Source organism: Glandiceps talaboti, chromosome 11, assembly GCF_964340395.1.
Source record: "Glandiceps talaboti chromosome 11, keGlaTala1.1, whole genome shotgun sequence".
NCBI lineage: Eukaryota > Metazoa > Hemichordata > Enteropneusta > Spengelidae > Glandiceps > Glandiceps talaboti.
Window position 1 is genome coordinate 20,126,826 of NC_135559.1, and position 19,421 is coordinate 20,146,246.

General features: G+C 34.0%; 1 protein-coding gene across 2 annotated transcripts in view; it reads left to right on the top strand.

The window, feature by feature from the left end:
* The first annotated feature begins 5,235 nt into the window (after positions 1-5,235).
* LOC144442819 (ras-related protein Rab6) overlaps positions 5,236-19,421 on the top strand; it is a 52,156-nt gene continuing 37,970 nt past the window's right edge. For both annotated transcript variants that reach the window (XM_078132192.1, XM_078132191.1), the window contains exon 1: positions 5,236-5,454. In XM_078132192.1, the coding sequence (XP_077988318.1) occupies positions 5,385-5,454 (70 nt within the window). In that variant the 5' untranslated portion in view covers positions 5,236-5,384. The remainder of the gene's footprint in view (positions 5,455-19,421) is intronic.

A 19,421-nucleotide genomic window follows, 5' to 3' on the forward strand; every position in this document is an offset into this window, starting at 1 on the left:
ACAAGCACTATATATCAAGTTCTTCCTTTCGTTTTTTATTTAATTTTTCTGTGATTGCAATACTTACCGAATCTTTTTATCAAGATGCTCAACTCCTGTTTTGCCAATTTTTTGACAAAAATGAAGTTGGGATTTTTAAAAGTGATGAAATTCAAAATCCCATATACAAAGAATTTTTATTATATAGAATATCAATAAAATATTTACAATGTCTAGTATCTTTTTTAAAAAATTCGTACAATTTTCAAATAGTTTAATTTTGTGTGTATTTTCATATTATTGCCAAACAATGCAATATTAGACAACCTGTGCAATGCAATATTTTTTCAGGTGAGCTGTATTTGTAACTGTTACAACATTTTTTTAGCAATTTGTTCAATAACAAGATTAGCTTGCACAATATCAACTAATTCCATTGTTAGGATTTTTTGTAGTGGTCACATGAACACAGAAATAATGTCAATTTAAGACACTCTAAAGTACAATTAAATTCCTTATTGCACTTCCAGTTTGAACTCATTTTGCTATTTTTCAGTAACTTCTGCTTGTTACAGAGCCTAGGAACACCACGCCAGGAAATAGAGAGACATTTTCACAAACTGGGGGTTTTGGAGAATCATTTCATGAGTTTACATCATCTACAATTACTTGCGATTTCAGAGAAACATCAAGTTGATCTTGTGCCTCTATAGGGTATCTTTGCTGTGAGCTATTGCATCATGGGAGTCAGCAGAAATAATATATTCATATTGCAAAATGGAGTGGTGTTCCCTTTAGAAACACTCTAAATAGTTACTTGAAACCATTCAATCCTTCCAATTAGCTGAATTATTTGTTGATGGTACTTTGTACACTGCCTTGATGACCATTTGTAAGCAGTACAAATAAATGATAGAAACTGGACAATTAAATTTGTCAACACATTGTTGCGTTGGAGGCATATAAGATTTGATCACTAGATGATAACAGATGCTCCAGCAAATGGAACAACAATTAAAATAAATAAAAAATAAACATTAATTGATACTATAATACAATAGTTGCCATTCTAGATATTGGAGCATTCTAATTGTCCATGGCTGTTCAAGAGTGCATCTATGCTCAGTTATAGTGGAAGTGAAAGAAATTAACCCATTAATGATTTGGATTCTGAAACTGTTAAAAATATAAATATTAAATACACCCTAAATATAAGATGCCAGGCTGATTGTACACCTTATGTTATCAGTTTGTGTTACTGACATATAAATTGTATGAAACAAGAGTTTTTTCAGGTCCAGTCCAGTTTTCAAAGAGAATTATCAAATATTACCCTTCAATAATAGTTGTGTTTTAGTTGATTTTTTTTCCAGTCTAAGGCACTTCTTAAACTTAAAAGTTGGAGTACAGTGGTGCTAGAATAAACTACTGGTATTTTATCCTTGGGAAGGAAGTAAAATCAACCGTTTACATGAATTGTTTGTAATATATATACTTCATTGCCCATTACTTGAAGTAGAATTATATAACCTAGGCATATCACAAATATGGCAATCATTTGATTTCCCAGTCAAAACCATGATTTGATTCCACTGTGACTTTCCTTGTTCTGTTTTGACCCACTAGCATGATATAAGATGGTACGACCCATGAAAACACACCAATGCATTAACCTGCTTCCTTATGGTAAGCAGAAATGAGACAATGTTTCATGCTAAGAAATAAAATGTAATTGTGTCGGTAACTTATCGAAAGTATTAACACCACAAGCACTACTAACAAGTTATAATGTTGAATATGACTGTAACTGTTACATTATAACTTCCACAGAATTATTTAAAACAAACTGATAAAAGCATTGTGTGAATCTGCATCAAAGGCATCTCTTGTTTTTTTTGTATCCATTTGTAGTGTTCTTTTTACTTAATTTTGTCTTTGCCTGAAGTCTGTCATTGACAAATTCAAACAAACACACCAAAAAAAGTATACACACCATAACTCTGTTTAGTTATAGAACGCTACACATTATAATTATTGAGTCCAACTGTTACTGATACATTTATGTATAACTTCCACAGAGATGACAAACTGATAAAAGTATCATGTGTATCTACATCAGAGGTGCCTGCTGCTGTTTTTGTAAATTATTGTTTTTACCTAATTTTGCCATTGCGTGTGAAGTCTGTCCTTGGCTCACACTTTATTCAAACAAACGTACTGGTATTTTTTCATGGACTGTGCTACAGGAACCACATTAAGGATTGTATATGACAACTTCAAAACAGAAGTTTTCATTGAAATGGAAATTCATCTGTGTTTGTATAGCATAGTATTGAATTTGGAGTGAAGGAAGCTTAGCCGTGCCATCATTGCACGGAGACAGAGGGCGATATAAACTTCCAGGCAGCTATGACCCCATATTAGGCTCATGTGTCCATAAGGTCACATGTACTGAATAGTGGGTCAATCTGTTGACAAAGACTGAAGTGTGCAGTCAAAAGTTTCAGGTAAAATTTTCAAAGTTGTGTTTGGAACAAAAGTGAAATTCAATACTAGAAGTGTGTATTATCAATTTCGCAAGCATAATGTTAAATTTTACTTGAAATGTTAACATTGTCATTGTATTTACAAATGACAAAAGGGATTGTGGTAACATGTAATTTCCTGCAGTGTTTTCCCACCAACCCTTGCAGGAAATCCCCAAAATAACAGAACAGATGCAGTTCAGTAGGGCTTCTTTATAAGACTTCAAAGTTGTGTAAAAGTTACCAAACATAACTCCAAGTTATATGTAAGTTGATAGCAGTAATCACTACAAGTGTACTTGCAATGGGACAATCACATGATGTCACATGAGTGATCAAGAAGCAAACTTGTCCCTCGAGGAGAAAGTCTGATCGCAGTGCATCATTTTTGCACTTCTATTAGACCAAATTTAGAAAACTTTCACACCTTCAATGATAACAGGATGTTGAAAAGTCAGACAGGACTTGCCATAAATTAGTCTTTTGTGTCATTTATTTGCAGTAAAATACAATATAACTTATGATTTCTTAGGTGATAGTCTTTTGGGTATTACTATAAAGTCACAAAAGTATACTTTGCCATGGCAATTAATATTTTATGTTGTTGTAGATTTGTCAGGACAACACCAATCAATCAAAATATAAATGAAGAAAGTTAAAAGTCTAACAATACACGTCACTGTCTGAAAAAATCACAGTAACATGTTGTTTATGATTATAATATTTTCAATGTGATAATATTACAACTAGTTATTTTTATCCACAGGAACCAGTGGGAAATTATTATATGATAACACAAAACTCAGTAAGAAGTGCAATGTGGTTATGTTTGCATTGATCTTGAGATTTTCAAATAAGTTATTTTTTCAATACTTTTAAGATTTCTACGAATATATTAAATGAACTATTGTATTTTATTGTGCAATATATATTCAGATGAAAGTGTAATTTGACTTGCCTTTTTGCATCAATGTACCTTTTCAATAAAGATAACCAAATGTAGCCAATCTGTGGTGTTGATCTTTATTCACAGCATTTTACAGAACATTTCTCAAAATGTTTTATGCCATAAAACATTTTAATTCAGTATAGAATTTGATAAGCTCACAATAACTGCAGGTATATTTCCTTCCTGTTGTTAGTTTACAACATTGCTATTGGTGCAATTGAACCATTCTAATTTAATGAACTCAGTTCACTTTCAGCCAACAATTAGGACCATGTTTCAAATCCCTTGTCATCACATTAATGTTACCAGAAGAGTAGAGACATACAGATTGAAACGATATCATTAAAATCAGATTTGGAACAAATAAAAATGAAAACAAAGGACATTCTATGAAGGAAATAGAGGTAAATAAATCGTATTCCTATGTCAGATTTTAATTAGATCGAGATTACATAGGATCATTTTCTTTTATTCTGGACCAACTTTTCCTAAAGCGCTACCAGGCAACTGTTTTCAGCCCAATATTTTAATACTAATTCGAGGTGGGCCTTTAAGACAGTACAGATGAAGGAATGGGTAAATAAGTTATGTTATGGTTGTGACATTATAAAACTGGAATAAAATAATGATTGCACAGAGACAATTTAACTCTAGGATCGGACCCCAGTTTATTGTGTGAATGTTTTTGTTCACAGGTTGTGAATTTTTCTGGTACATACAAAGATGTTGTTTTTTATTTCCCTGTATTCTGGACAATAATTAACCTTCAGATGATCCACATACACAATATACCACATATCATGTGTGTCTATCACACAAAAGTAATTTGAAAACACATATCAGGTTTTATTTGAACCAAGATTAGAGGACTCATTAACAAAAAGGAAATGTGTCCCTAGATTGGTAGTGCCTAAATCTTCAAGTATTTTGAGCTTGTAATTCACTTTAAGTTTATTTAAGGTAAATGGTGTCCTACAGTTTTTTTTATTACTCCCAGTTACTTGTAGTACATGATGGGTTTACGCATTCACCCAACTATTTTGCTATCACCCTCTCAGGTTATAATTTGACATTCAACAACACAGCTAGATGTTTTTACAAAGTTTTTTTTTTATTTAAATAAAGAAGGAAAAAGCCCATTGTCTAGTGTAACCCTTCTATAACTGTATGTGATACTTATCATTTAAATATTACACATATTTCATATTTTGATTTTGAAATGTATGAAGTGTTTGAACAATCAACACATTTTTATTTTTTCAAATCAAAGTTAGCACAGATAAAAAATAATCAAGAAAAACAAGTAAACAAAATTGTTTTTCATGAATATGGAAAATGCTCATACATTATATTTCTAGGGTTAATATTTGGTGAAAACCCACAATTCTGAATGTATTGGGAAGGAAATACAATTTTCAGTGTCGTGATGTAAAATTGCTTTGGGAATATTTGTTGAAACAACAACAGTTCCTGTTTTATTCTCTAGACTCAAAGATTCCTATATAAATTATTATAAACTTGAAAACTTGCCAACTCGACCAAAATAACCCCGTCATTTACAGGTGAATCACTGCATAAAATACTAAATGAATCAAGACTGCTTCGTGTCATTTAAGTCGTTGCAAAGTTTTATTGGTGACTAATTCTGAAGTCATCGTCAAGAAATTTGAAATGAGTCACTTCGTAAACATTTCCCAAGGAAAACACACCTGTAGGAACAATGGTCTTGCCCTCTGGCCTTTGACCCTTTGCTGTGACGTCATTGCCCTTGGCTGCGCATGTTCAATTGTGATGAGAACGAGGCTCCAAACGTGGCGGCGATAATATTCAGCTCTAAGTCACTGATTTACGGAGAATTTTTTTTCGATTCGAAGTGGAAGAACTACCAACCTTTTTTATTAGGACAGTTTTAATTTACAGAATACACTAGAATGTCTTCTTCGGGAGATTTCGGGAACCCCTTACGGAAATTCAAACTAGTTTTCCTTGGCGAACAGAGCGGTGAGTACACATACATGTAGCACATCGACCCCAAAAATGCCGGCTAATGCTATGAACGAGCTGAGAGGAATGAAAGATGAGAGTGCGATTTTATAGCCGGCTTGTTTGAGTCTGAGTCTTCTGTATTTATGTTAAAGGTAGATGTGTCACATTATGATAAAACAAAATATTGGCCATTATAATGTACAGTTATTTAGTTGACAGTGCTTCACTGTCGCTACGTATTATTATTATGCATATAATGAATGTGTTTATTCAATCTTCAAGCCAGAGTGTGAACACTTCCGTCTCGTCTGGAAATTTTCCCGTCTCGTCAATGAACGGTGTAATTTAGAAATCAGATCAGGGCTTATTTCCGTTATGATGGAAATAATTTGATTTCACCGGAATAAAACGACTGGAATGGTTAACCTTGTGTTGAAGACTGGTGCCGTGCCCATTTTCCCAAGACATAACGAATCGGGTTGATGGATAAAATCAACCCAACAATCCAACATGAATAGAATTGGCAATGAATGAAATTTCTTGATCGCTCTGACAGTGCGATAAACATGGTCAGTTACAAAGCCAACGACGGTTCATAACGAAAAAAATACCTAATCTTGAAAACTGTAAACGAATTTTACATTAAATTATGGGAATAATTACTGCGGAAATCAAATAGTAATTTTCGTAAGTTCTGTCGTCACGCCCTGAGCTAGCTTCATTGACATCGCCATTTAAAATGCAGCCGTCTGCTAGATCTCGTTACGTATTGATGTCATGTCTTGACACAGATTCAGTATTGAACTTGACCTATTTCATTGCCACTTAAGTTAACAGGGAGCAGTGAAGAGGGGAATTTTGTGTGATTTGGAGTGAAATACATTGAAGTGTGCCAGCTGTAGGCACTGGGTCATCTAGCCATCATTTTAAAATTCTCCCAAGGTTGTGTACATGCATACCTACATATGATCAGCGATCCCAAGAGCATATACATCATTTATTCCCAAGTTAAGGTAGTTAATAGCCGGGTACATGCATAATGTTAAGTTAGTTAGGATCAAAGGCAACTATTACAGCAGGCAGGTGAATAATATAATGAGTACGTAATAATGAATACATGTAGTTTCTTGGAATATTGTCAACCCAAGTAGTACATTAAATATGCAAGACACAATCTGATTTTCATTATCTTGTTACCATGGAAACAGACTAGTCATTAAGTTATAGGACTACTGTAAGTAATGTGTGAACTTTTGTGAAATGATGGAATTCGCTTGTTTAAAAACAGTTTTATAGTTTTTTATAAATATTATTTTTGTGAAGAACCTACTTAACATTAAAAAAATACAGGCCATAAATTATTTGTAGTTCTTACATATTGATATACGACTGAACATTCCTCATAAAGTTTAACATCAATTATTAGTTATTTTATCATTCTGTTGCCATGGTTATCTGAAATTCTGTTCGAACTTGAATCATGATGGAGGGCAAGATGATGAACTATACCGTCACATATGACATTTTGGTGTATAGACATTATTGTAGGGAACTTATTACATGTAAATATTTCTGTAAAATGTGTCACTTTTATTAGTAAAGTAATATCAATGATAGGCACTGAGAAATGTATTAAAGGATTGGAGATTAATGCTAATACTTTATTGAATATAATGTGTAGGCACGAACACCACATGTTGGAATTATAGCTCTGTAAAAACATTCATCAAAAATATGTTTGTGAGATGATCATATCAATTTTATGAAATAAAATGCACTTTAAGTATGATCTATCCTAAAAATTTCACAGGCTCTTGATTATACATTCAGTAAAAAAAAAAAGACAAATGTTATTAACAAAATAACAAAATGGGACTTACCACCTCAGTAATCTGGGTTTAGGTTTTACTAAGGTGGACACAAACTACATGTAATGCTATTGTTGGTTGATTACACACATGTGAGTGATACAATGTAGGTGCCTCTGTTGTGGATGTAATTTACTCTGTCCTTAAATCAAGATAGTGTAACCACAGATCATTTGATCCACCCTACTGGGAGTATAATTACAGCAATGGTCCTTTCAATAGCTTATAGCAACATGTTGTGACCACAGTTTTAGTTTGTGTTTGTAATTTATGTAATTTATGTAAAGGCTCATATTGTTTGTGGTTTTACTAACAGAAGTTAGAATAAACTCAATGTATACTGTGAATTCGGTAGGTTTTTTACAGGAGTTTCCAGCCATAATTATGGAATATTATTGGATGAAATTCTCTTGCCAAATCCCCCCCCCCCTTTCCTCTGTGACAGTGAGATTTCCCACAACGTTTAAGTCAAAACATTTACATGTACATGTATTGATGGAAAGTATGAGCAGTAGATTATTTGGTTTGTGGTGTATTTTAAATGAATTATGATATGGTTTTCACCAGTTTTCAGTATTGCATATATTATACATGTATGTTATTGTGTAATTCTGGTAGTTGAACTCCTTTTTGCTGAGGTTTTGAGAACTCCTACAACAGAGAGTAGAGGGGGGGGGGGGGGGGGTTAGATAAAGCTAGCATTGTTTCATGGGAATTATACAACAATGTTAGAGGTAGTCCTACTTGCAGACAGAGTAAGTCGGGACATGATTCTGACATTGTCCCTTTCTTCTCTTCTCGGTGTTCAGGGACATAGTCAGTATCACATCTCGTACACTGTCTGCAAGCAGGACTACATTTTGTATGTTTGTGGAAAACCTCTGTAAAATGACTGAAGGATTCATTTTACCCACAGATGACTGTGAAAGTTACCTACAGTATATGATCACTAATCTCAAGTCATTCCATTGTTCTACAAAACATGAGTGACGTAAATATTCACTGAAAGATCAGGAGGCCAGGGGCACAAGATGTTTTCAAGTCGACAAGTGCAGTATCATAATTATGTTTCCCTCTACTCATTATGGCATTAGGGGAGCAATGTTTCCCCTCGCAGGAAATAACGATACTGTGGGAAATTAACACAACACTAGATTATACTGTAATATTAATTCTCTTCCTGTGTGTCATTCTTAAAGAAATCACAGGGTTCTACATTACTCGAGAAAGGCCATGGGAAAACTCTGCTTGAGTATAATTCCAATGATTTTTTGTTGCCACAACAATGTTTTGTAGGATAGTGTAATGCCATGGTGGTTTATAGGGTTTTTGCAATCAGAGATTTCACGATTATTACAATGTGTAATATACCATTTAATCTCATACAGGTCCAGGTATTATAAAATATGTACTGGTACAAAAAACAAACAATGTATGTGGGTTACAATGCAGATACAATGTATAATCATACATGTAGTACTGTATGCATGTGCCATCCCATTACATTTTTAGATTAGCGAATTCTACTCTGTCATTTTGAATGGAATTAATAACATTTGGAATAAAAGTGCAATACATTTTTTCCCCCATTCACATTATCCACAAGGAGATTCATGTTGTGATCTCGTCAGAGTGAAAAGTTGTCAGTGTGTGACCGCAATTCAGTCATCGGTCATCATGTATTTGGTGGATAGAAAGCATTACATAATACACTGTACTGTCAGTTATGCAAAGTAGCCACACAACATGTTCAATCATGGAGAATGACATTGTGATTAGGGACAAGGTGAGAATCAGTTCACTATTGTAGAATCATAATAACTATTTTATGTGGTGTACATGTACAAATGTATGTTTGCTGTAACAGTGTAAAGGAAGTGGGAAATTATGGAGGGGGGGGGGGGGGATTGCGTAAGATCTACCCAATGTTAAAACTTTTCAGAGTTACTCTATTTTCACACACTATGACACATTGACAGGGGATGAGAAAGCTCAGAATCCTAAGTTACAAAAGACATAATGGTAGATTTGCCAGTAGTTATTATAAAATTAATGTATAAGTATGTAGTGAGTTTGTAGGTGGGTATTCCTGAAGGCCTTCTACAATCAAAGTTATGAGTATGTTGTTACCGTCTACTTTCATAGCAGTGGAGTTTGAGTGAAATGCAAACACCACCTTGTCTATGTCCCATTCACTTATCTTTATTTGTGAGATATACTAACTCTGTCTAACATTGGGAAGTCTAAGGAAATTTTAATGGAATGTACTGATGAAATACATATATGTATGTAGTATGTACATGTACACACATACTGTTTACTTCCATGTACAAATCAGAAGATTGTTGGTAAATATTTAGAGTAGATGTGGGCATGGAGACAAATCAGTTCTGTGTCCATCCATCCTCTGCAGACATTACAGATGATGGCGAGAGTCTAACCCGGTTCCTATCCCAAAACACAATCCCAGTAGGTTGACCACAACTATGTCAGTCTGCTGTTTATCTCAGTGCAATCACAGTCTGGTGTATTTCTTCTATGCCGTGTGAATGCAAAAACAGTGACTGTTTGTTGTCTACAATACAAACAGTTTTACATTATGGGATCTACATATAACCCTATCCCAACTCTAACCCGTTACCTTGACTACAAAGCCATATCTTTTACACAGTCTGGCCACTGTTGTACATTCTTGACTTTGCTGATTTGTTGTATCAGCTCTTTACAAGTCTGACTACTGAGGCTACTTCACCGATCTCATATGATAATTTAGGACCTCAGGTGTGCTGTATCGTAGACAGTGACTATGTGCTGCTTTCAGTGGGATGTAGAGTATGTCATGGGCTATAAAAGATGCCAACTATGGCAAATGTAGTCATATATCAACTAAGTGTGATATTACCTTCCTCGTCTAACATCCATCAAGAAATTGTCTCGTTTCATCTGACCCATTTCTCATTTCATACATATGTATGTCACTGGGGTGGTCTCAAAACAAAGAAGGGTCAAAGATCAAATGTAATAGTTCACAAAGTGTTGTGTGAAGGATCATGGGATTGAGGACCAAGGCATAAATGTTTGGTGATATTTGCAATTCAGGAAGAGCTAGTTTGAAGGATGAAATTTTAAGTGACTGAAGATCTAGGCTCAAAGTTGGGATATATTTGCATAAAAGGTTAAAGTTCAGGAAACATTAGCTGGTAGGGTGGAATTTCAGATGATTGAGGAGCTGAGGCTCAAAGTTTGGGGTTATTTGCATGTGAGGTCAAAGTTCAGGAAGATTGAGATACTTTCATAATCATTTATACATATTTCACCGTAGGCTACTAATACTGCTATTTTGTTTACACTCTGTAGACTTACGTAACAACAAATTACGTAAATATTTAACCCCTAATGTATGTAACTTGAAAGTATTGTGAAAATGGAATGAAAAATAGAAACTTTGAAAAGTAGTAACACAAAAAATACTAAGAACAATTTATAAAAATGTCATGTCACCTGAAATAAAAAATACTGTTATTTTTTATTATTTTTTTCAAACTCAAACAATTTTCAAACTTTATAATGTTCAGTATTGTGTAATGAAAACCATACTTTTAATTTTAATTGGCCATTAGCAAGATTTCATGTGTGGTCACAGCTTAGGTAATGATTTAATTAAGAAGGTGAATATCATGAGTCAAATCAGAATTAGTTTAGTAGTGGTAGTCAGGCTAACTAATCAAAACTCATTTGTGAGATGCCTTGTCTCTTCGGGATAATGATTTATCCTCACTGATAAGTAATGGCTTTGTATCTTAATTTGCACGCTGGAGATGTAGCATATGTGTATGTATAGGGACTGGATTGCATACATTGTACATGTATGTCATGACTTTCCAAAGGCCTAAAAAAAAATTGTGTGGTTCCAATTACACTCAATTTTAAAATAGGTGAGGTAGGTAGATTGTTTTGTTTTATTTTATATGTATATTATATATATGTATTTTCATGAGTGAGTGTCTAGTTCAGGTAGTTATGTTTTCCGTTGTTTTCCATATGGTCTCTGTGTTGGTGGTTTCTTCCCATCAGCTGTACAGCCATTACTGATTGGAAGAACAGTTTTATATTGTCTTTTTTGGTTGATGTCAGTTCCATATCCACTATTTCTTGCGAGACTTCACAATTTATACTTTGATAGTAAAAGCTGACATCATCAGATCATGATCCAATGATCTCTCCAGAAAGTTACGATGGCTTTGGAAAATTTGTATAACAAAGGAACGTTTCAAATAAAGTTGTATTGTTTTTGGAAAATCATAAATATAGTTTGGAACCCTCCACTCTGACTGAGTAGAACCCTGATTATTTGGGCAAAGGCTGGGTAGAACCCTGATAATGTGGGCAAAGGCTGGGTAGAACCCTGATTATTTGGACAAAGGCTGGGTAGAAGCCTGATTATTTGGACAAAGGCTGGGTAGAACCCTGATAATATGGGCAAAGGCTGGGTAGAACCCTGATTATTTGGACAAAGGCTGGGTAGAACCCTGATTATTAGGTTAAATCATAAGGTGGAACCCACTACTCTAAAAAGCTCCCTCCCCTTAGCTACATGTACTTTAAGATTCAGACAATCATGTTCTTACAATTTATTTTCAAGAAGGCTTCTCTGCGAGTCTGGTAATTGTCTGTCTATCAGAGGGATATTTACAAAAAAAACACCTACATGTTAGCAAATCAAGACTAATTCCAACACTCCAGTATAGAAATATTATTCACATACATGATGTAGACATTGAACAAATCTCAGTGTACTCATCCCTAGTTAATTAAAGTAGAACTTTAAAAGTCAGTTGTACATGTAAATCATAGACTTTCTATGACAAGGACTAACCTACCGATAGGCCAAATGACAAGTTATTATTTGTCTTCAGACATCTTTAAAGCTGGCCTGGATAGCCATCTAGCCAATTGTACCAACAGTTTTAGACAAAGTAGGTGTTTCAGATTGATGCAAATAGACATAAATATACATGTACTGAGTACAGCTATAACATTAGTATGTAAATTTGGTAGAAGTGTTGTGCATATTAATTTGCTGTAGGAGTTTGAGCATGATGCCTATTTATATTTATGGCTTCTATGCAAGTGACATACATATAAGTAGTTCAAGGTTTTCATCAGTATTGCACTTGACTGTCATACTAATAAAGGTTAAAAGAAAGCAGGGCAATATACAATGTAGATTAGCAATTGCTTTCTGACAGGGCTAGCATGATGTAGCAGCTCTGGAATTGTGCATTCCCGGAACTCAGGGAGTGGGGCAAAGACATATCACAACCCCCAAAGCACGTGTTTACAGCATCTTTATCTGATTTTGTGATTATTAACAGTAAATTTTGGAAAAGATTTTTGATGGATTGTTTTTAGCTATGTAACTTTTAATTAGTTTTTTGTTGGGGGGTTTTGTGTGTTTTTGTGCAATTTTTTAGTGTATGAGCTGGTTCTCGAAATAAATCATTCTTATTATTATAAGTATTTCCCAAATTACAAAATGTACATGTAACATCAGGCTTGTGAAGAGCTGACACTATGCACTAGTTAGCATGTGTTACACAGTAGTAAGTGGAAGGGTTGAAATGCCTGCACCAGCCCAGTTTTAACATCAGGTTACATTTAGTATCCCATACCTCAAATTGCTAACTTCAGTCTGACATTATATTGTACATGTAATACCTCACTATCATATGTTACACAGTAGCAACTGGTTTCATGTAAAGTTTACATCAGGCTGACACCAGGCTAGCACATTGGAAGGAAATTCTTGAACCGTACTGTATTAGGAGCAATGAATCATAAGAACATATATCTACAAATGTATTAAAAATCATGTGTTTTGAACATATAAGCAAAGCTAGATTAGATGTATATGTACATTGTGTATGTAGGGAGGTGTACAACGTATGGTATTGTAGTTGTGCCAATTTCCATATTTCTGACTGACTGGGGTGTGATATTGTTAAAAACACACACACTGATCCATTAAAATATTCTGTTGATTACTATGTAGTTATTCTCGCAAGCCAGAGTTATTATTTCTAAAATGTGGGAGGCTCGTTAAGAACGTTGCCGTAAAACTGGCCGTGGTTTGCGACGATGTATGTAGTTTGTAAATTGTAAATTGTATAGTATAAAACTATATGTGATTTCAAGATGTTTTATAATAAAAACACAGAGAACAGAGACACAGTTCTATAATTACATTCATACAATGTACATGTTTGTACTTGTTGATGAGATGGAAATCCATCGCCCAATCTGTGATCATCTCGATATAATTTATAGCCAGACCTAGTTAACAAGATAAGATTGGCTCAATATGCAGGCTTTTGAGCCAAATTAAAATAATTACAAATGATATAAATCATAGCTCAGGATGTAAAAATCAGTCAATAATTACCTCTACGATAGCATCAATCATATTTATTGTATTGGAAGAAGTCAGAAAGTATAATTTTTTGTAAATGTCAATGTGCTAGCTTCCAATACGTTATCACAATTACAAAGGTAATATTGCCAAGTCAGCAAATTACTCCTGATTTGCAGTTTGCATACATAAATAAATACGATCTGAAAGGTTTGAATTATTCATCTGTGTATCGCTCATGATGTCAGGTTTACTTACAAGTGCTCATTGCATTGCTTATTGATCTTGTGAACTAAATTGCACTCTTCCTGTTCAGTATTCATCAGCGTGTGTTCCTTCTCAGTTTGATGTTTTTTTCACAGCATGATTTTCAATTGATGTCATTAATAAATCAGAGCATTTGATGTTATAAATTCAACGTTCTCCATGGCGCGGAAACTTCATGCCGAGTGCGAAGAACAGATGTCATGTTCGGCAAGTATGAAGCACAGTACAGGAAATAGAAAATTAAAAAAAAAGATAAACGTTATCTCCAGAAGTTGCATTATTTGTATTTATTCACAGTGAGTACTGAAATGGCCGAAATCTACAACTATTGTTACAACTAAGTTAAGTAGGCCTTTTTATTTCTATGAAGCTGTACGTTCAAACTAATCATGGTAGTAGAGATTTTTAAAAAGTTGGTTTACAATAGCCATTTACTGACTTCAATCAGGTTCAATAAGTATTGCCTATAATTATAAAATGACCAACTTGGATATGTAAAAGTATAAACTGGTTCTGGTTGACTTACATACAAAACAGTAAACTGTGTTGACCTGTATTTTCATTCCTGTGATGTGATGATTGTTGCTTGACTTGAGCAGTAAAAACTAAAAAAAGTCAAGCCTGGCTCATTCCTATCGTAATATACTTGTTGCATTGCTGACTATGATTTTGTGTGATGTAAAAAATCTCTTTGTTGACTTGCATAGAAACTTTGAAATCTTGTGAAGAAGCCCTACTGCACATGATATGTATTCAGCCATGTTGGAGCTTTCCTGCAAGGGTTTATAGGAAAAGCTCTGGTGATGACATCACAACTACATGTACCCTAATCTCTTAGTCTTGACACTTTGTATTGGCATAGTATTCTTGTTTTCTCAACTTGTAGTTTTTTGTGTACAAACAAGTATCCCCTTACCCCCCCCCCCCCCCCCACTTCCCCGCTTCCATAGAATCTGAAAGGATTATTGTACATGTACCTGAATTCCATCAACCCACAGACCTGTGATAAAATTGATAACTGCAAGAATATTCATAAATGTGCAGGTACATTGTAGATATTACATGTACATGTACTCCCCCAGTATTTTTTCTTCATTCAGCAATTGGAAAATACTAGTGACCTAAAGGGCCTTGTCACTATTACTAGTTAAAGACTCGTAGTAACAAACCCCTTAGGTCATGAGTATTTCCTGGCTGAATGAAGGAAAATATTGAGTGAATAATTTAATTATACCTCAGAAAGTAGCTTTTATGGAAATTCTAAAAGAAATTAATGGTTATTTTGAATGGTTTGAGTGATATTTTGACCACCACTGTAGAACAAACCACATAGACAACAAAAATAGATGGGGCCATCTACATGTACTCTATAAATTCCTTTATTTCATGATATGCATGAAGTTGATAAGAAATATATCAACTTTGAACAAGACTCTCTTTAAGTTCCTTAAATTACGATACCCATGAAAGTGATAAAAAGATATTTCAATTTCCATCACAACAGTGTACAAAACCCAGACATAATCGTATGAATATCAATGAGTCCATTACTGCGCACAAACAGCGCAATGTTGGACTATGGCCAGAATTTCTCCAAGAGCTTGTGTCATAAATTGTTCAATCAGCAATCCCCCTTCAGATTTCTTTTATTAATGAAGAGAATATCCTACAGTAGCAGTAATGCCTTAGTGTATGGAAAATTGTGTGAATGAATAAATGGAAAGATGTACATATAGTCTACAGTGTGTTCTGATCTGGGCTAAGTACGTTTGCTAACGTGATCAACATTGATAGATTTTGTTCCTTCCAGTTTAAAAGGTGAATTGACATAAATCTACATTTGGTGTATGCACATATACATGTGTATTGTATATATTGCATGCACCATGCCATTATACATGTATTAGCCCTGAGAAAAAAATGTTTGGTTCCAGTTACCTCCCCCACCTACATGTACAATGTAGTTTTTCACTGCTGACCCTAACTTTTTTTATGTATTCAGGGAAAAAAATAATAAAATTGTGAACATTTTGAAGTCTTGCGAGAAAAAGTGGATGTGGAAAATGACATCATCTTAAAAAGACAATATAAAACTGTTCTTCCAATCTGTAATGACTGTACATCTGATGGGAAGAAACCAATAACACAAAGACCATATGGCAAACAATGGTAAACATACTGACCTCGACACTCACACATGCAAAAATACCTATGAAAATAATATATAAAATCTACCTACCCACCTAATATTCTAAAATTGAATGTAATCGGAACCACACAATTTTTTTAGGCCTTATATACAGACCAAGTTTTTCGGAAGATTTAGAACCCAGGTAACAAAAAAATAAATCTGGTAAAAATTTAGAATAAGGGTAAATCTGATCACATTTAGACAGTTTGTATGCTTTTCAGGATACTTTTGGAAGAAAAGTACAGAAAAATCCATGGATCCTGTATAAAATGCACATTGTTGCTGCTATAATAAATATTCTTACACATAGGAAAACGAAGTTGAGATTCAAATAAACAAGGAAATGATGTTAACTTCTGTTTTACAGGAGAATTAATATTTATGGGAAATTCTTTGCGTAGGTAGTGTACATGTGTATGCAAAATCTAGGATGTTCACATTTATGAATATTGATGGGCAGGAAGTTGTCAAGAACACGGTATCCATTTGTACATGTAGGAGTATGAATGAATAAATTATGTCTTCCTTCTGTCGTGATATTTCTCACTGAAGACACCAAGTAAAATCTCCCAGAAGGTAGCACAGTATTTGGGAACAGCTTCGATATGTGTAATATCTTAAATATATGATATGCTTGATACTGTCCATCTGGAAGTATATTGAATCACATACAGGTATACGTGTGTAGTGTATACATACAACTGTTGACATGCAAGCAGTAACAAGTAGAAGTTGTTGCAAACAAGGAAAGTAAACAAATGAATAATTTGGATTAATAACACTTGGCACAGCATGCTGAAAGTATATACATTCATGAGTATTATATTTCACATCCTTTGATAAGAAGTTGTATGGCTTCTGTATCTACTAAAGTGTACATACATACATAAATGTAGTTCATATTCACAAAAAAGTTTCACATGTACATTAATTAGTACATGTTAAAAAACCATGAAATGTAATGCACATCTTTCTGGACTTCCAACATGCTACATGCCAAGTGTCAATAATCCAAGTCATATGTTTACTTTCCCTGTTTGTAACAACTTATGTCTGTTACTGCTTGCATGTCAACAGTTGTAATAATGTAAAATAGGATGGAAATATTGGGCTTGGGTCCAGACAAGATCAAGAATATTAAAGCCATTATAACAAACCTGTCCCAAAATAAATGGAATAATGTTCATTGATACTTGACCAAACTACAGATTTTACAGTCTACATTTCTGGAATGTGACTTAAGTTGCCTTCCTCATGACAACTTAACGTTATTTACTGTCCCAGTAAAAGGTTCCAGTTACACAGCTATTGTAGCTTTGAATGAGAAAATGGTGAAGGAGTGGTTAACTGTCTGTGTGCCAAAGTTGTAATTTTTGTATTGTGACTTCAGGAAATTACCATGATTATGTGGTTTCCCAAACCATATGTACATCAAGACAAAATTACATGTATCAAGTAACTGAAGTCCTGTAAAGGTACTATTTCAGAGTCTCTTCATTATGTATTGTTGAGAGATGAATGTCACCACATCATATCAGTATTCTGTAGAGTTTTCACTTTTCATTAAGGGAGTTGTTTCAGTCGTAATTTTTCACTTTCAGTCCACAAAATGACAGATCCTAAGTACACGTAATGTAGATTTATATGTACATGTATATAAACAAAAACTCAGAGTTGTATATGAATTTTTGTGTATGGGTATGTTGGAACACTCTCAACTTATCAAGGGTCGCAAGTTAGCGAGGTGCTAATTATATATTCAGAATTACATCATGAAAATGAAACAGAACAAAATCCATGTATTCATAACAAAGGTTTGTACTTGACACTTGGGACAGTCTTAACCAAAATCTTGAGTTAGTGAGGTGCGACTTATTGAGAGTCTACTGTACATGTACAAAGCATGAAATGTTGAAGAATTCCATTGCTTTCAGTAGTAATAGCGTGCCCTTTTTATTATCACAATCAAATAGTAGTGTGTAGACGAGATAGAAAAGACATTATTGACCAGGAAAACACCTGGAAATATGGACATTGGAAGTGAATGAACCTAGATACTTTCGTTTATAGTGTGTTGTACATGTACAGTACAGAGTTTCTAAACCTTGCTGGAGCATGAAATTTGTTCAGCTATACAGACATTTTGGTTAGGCGCCACCAGTTAAATTCTTTGTTTGTCATCCAAGTCAGTGGCAGTTCGGATTGGTTTTTCTGTACATTTAACACATTTCACTTTGCTCAAAGTTCTGCAAAAGGCTGTATTTTATACTTGTATTGTAATAGGAGAGATCTTACAAATTTACTATCTTCAGAATATCTACATACATCTCTAAATAGTAGTTTAAAAGGAGCTAGTCAAACTTTGGATTTCGACATTAATATTTCACTAGATTCAGGTGCACACAGAAAATGAATCAATAAAGTGACTTTTACATGTTATATGCTATCGTTGTTTTTCGATTTTTCCCTGTCTGGTAGGTTTTTGGGAAAGTCAAAAAGGGCAAACATTTACTTTAGTATTTAAATTAATGGATTTTTCATGTAAAATGTGCCAAAGAAAATTGTCCAAACTTTTCCTTTTACAAGAAATCAAATTCTCAGTTCAATTTCAAATCAATGAAAAAAAAAATGTTAAAGGACAAATTTTGAAATACGGTAGTCATTTTAGAATCCAATATGGCTGCCAACTTCTGTGTTGAACTCTGGGAAAATAAAAAAATTGTTTATTTCCTTGAGAACAAGATGTTGAACCCCAAATATATTTGATTATTTCTAAAGGATCAGGTACAAGCTTTCATATGACAAAATTTGGAAAGATTTTAATGACCTTGAGTTCTAGGGAAATGGTCCCAAGGTGCATGCTACATGAGCAGGTACATTTACATGTGTACCTTAGCAGATTTTGTGGGTAGGGCATGTTGAGTATGTTTAATTTAAGTATAACGCATACTTAATCACTGTTTAACTCTGGCTGAATTTTTACTTGTAATTTACAAATATCGACAAAATATAGTGTATGTGAAAATTATGAATTTATTATCTTGAAAAAAAAAGACTCACTTGCTTATTAATTATTGCAGTGAAAGTTATTAATGAGTGTGCTGCAAAGCAGTTACGAAATGTTATTCACTTGAAACTGAAATAAACAGAAAAATGTAGAGTTGTTGTAGACTATCTCCTTTTAAAAGAACCAATACATATATGCAAATGTATACGTGCACGCGTCTTACTATCGGATGCAATGTCA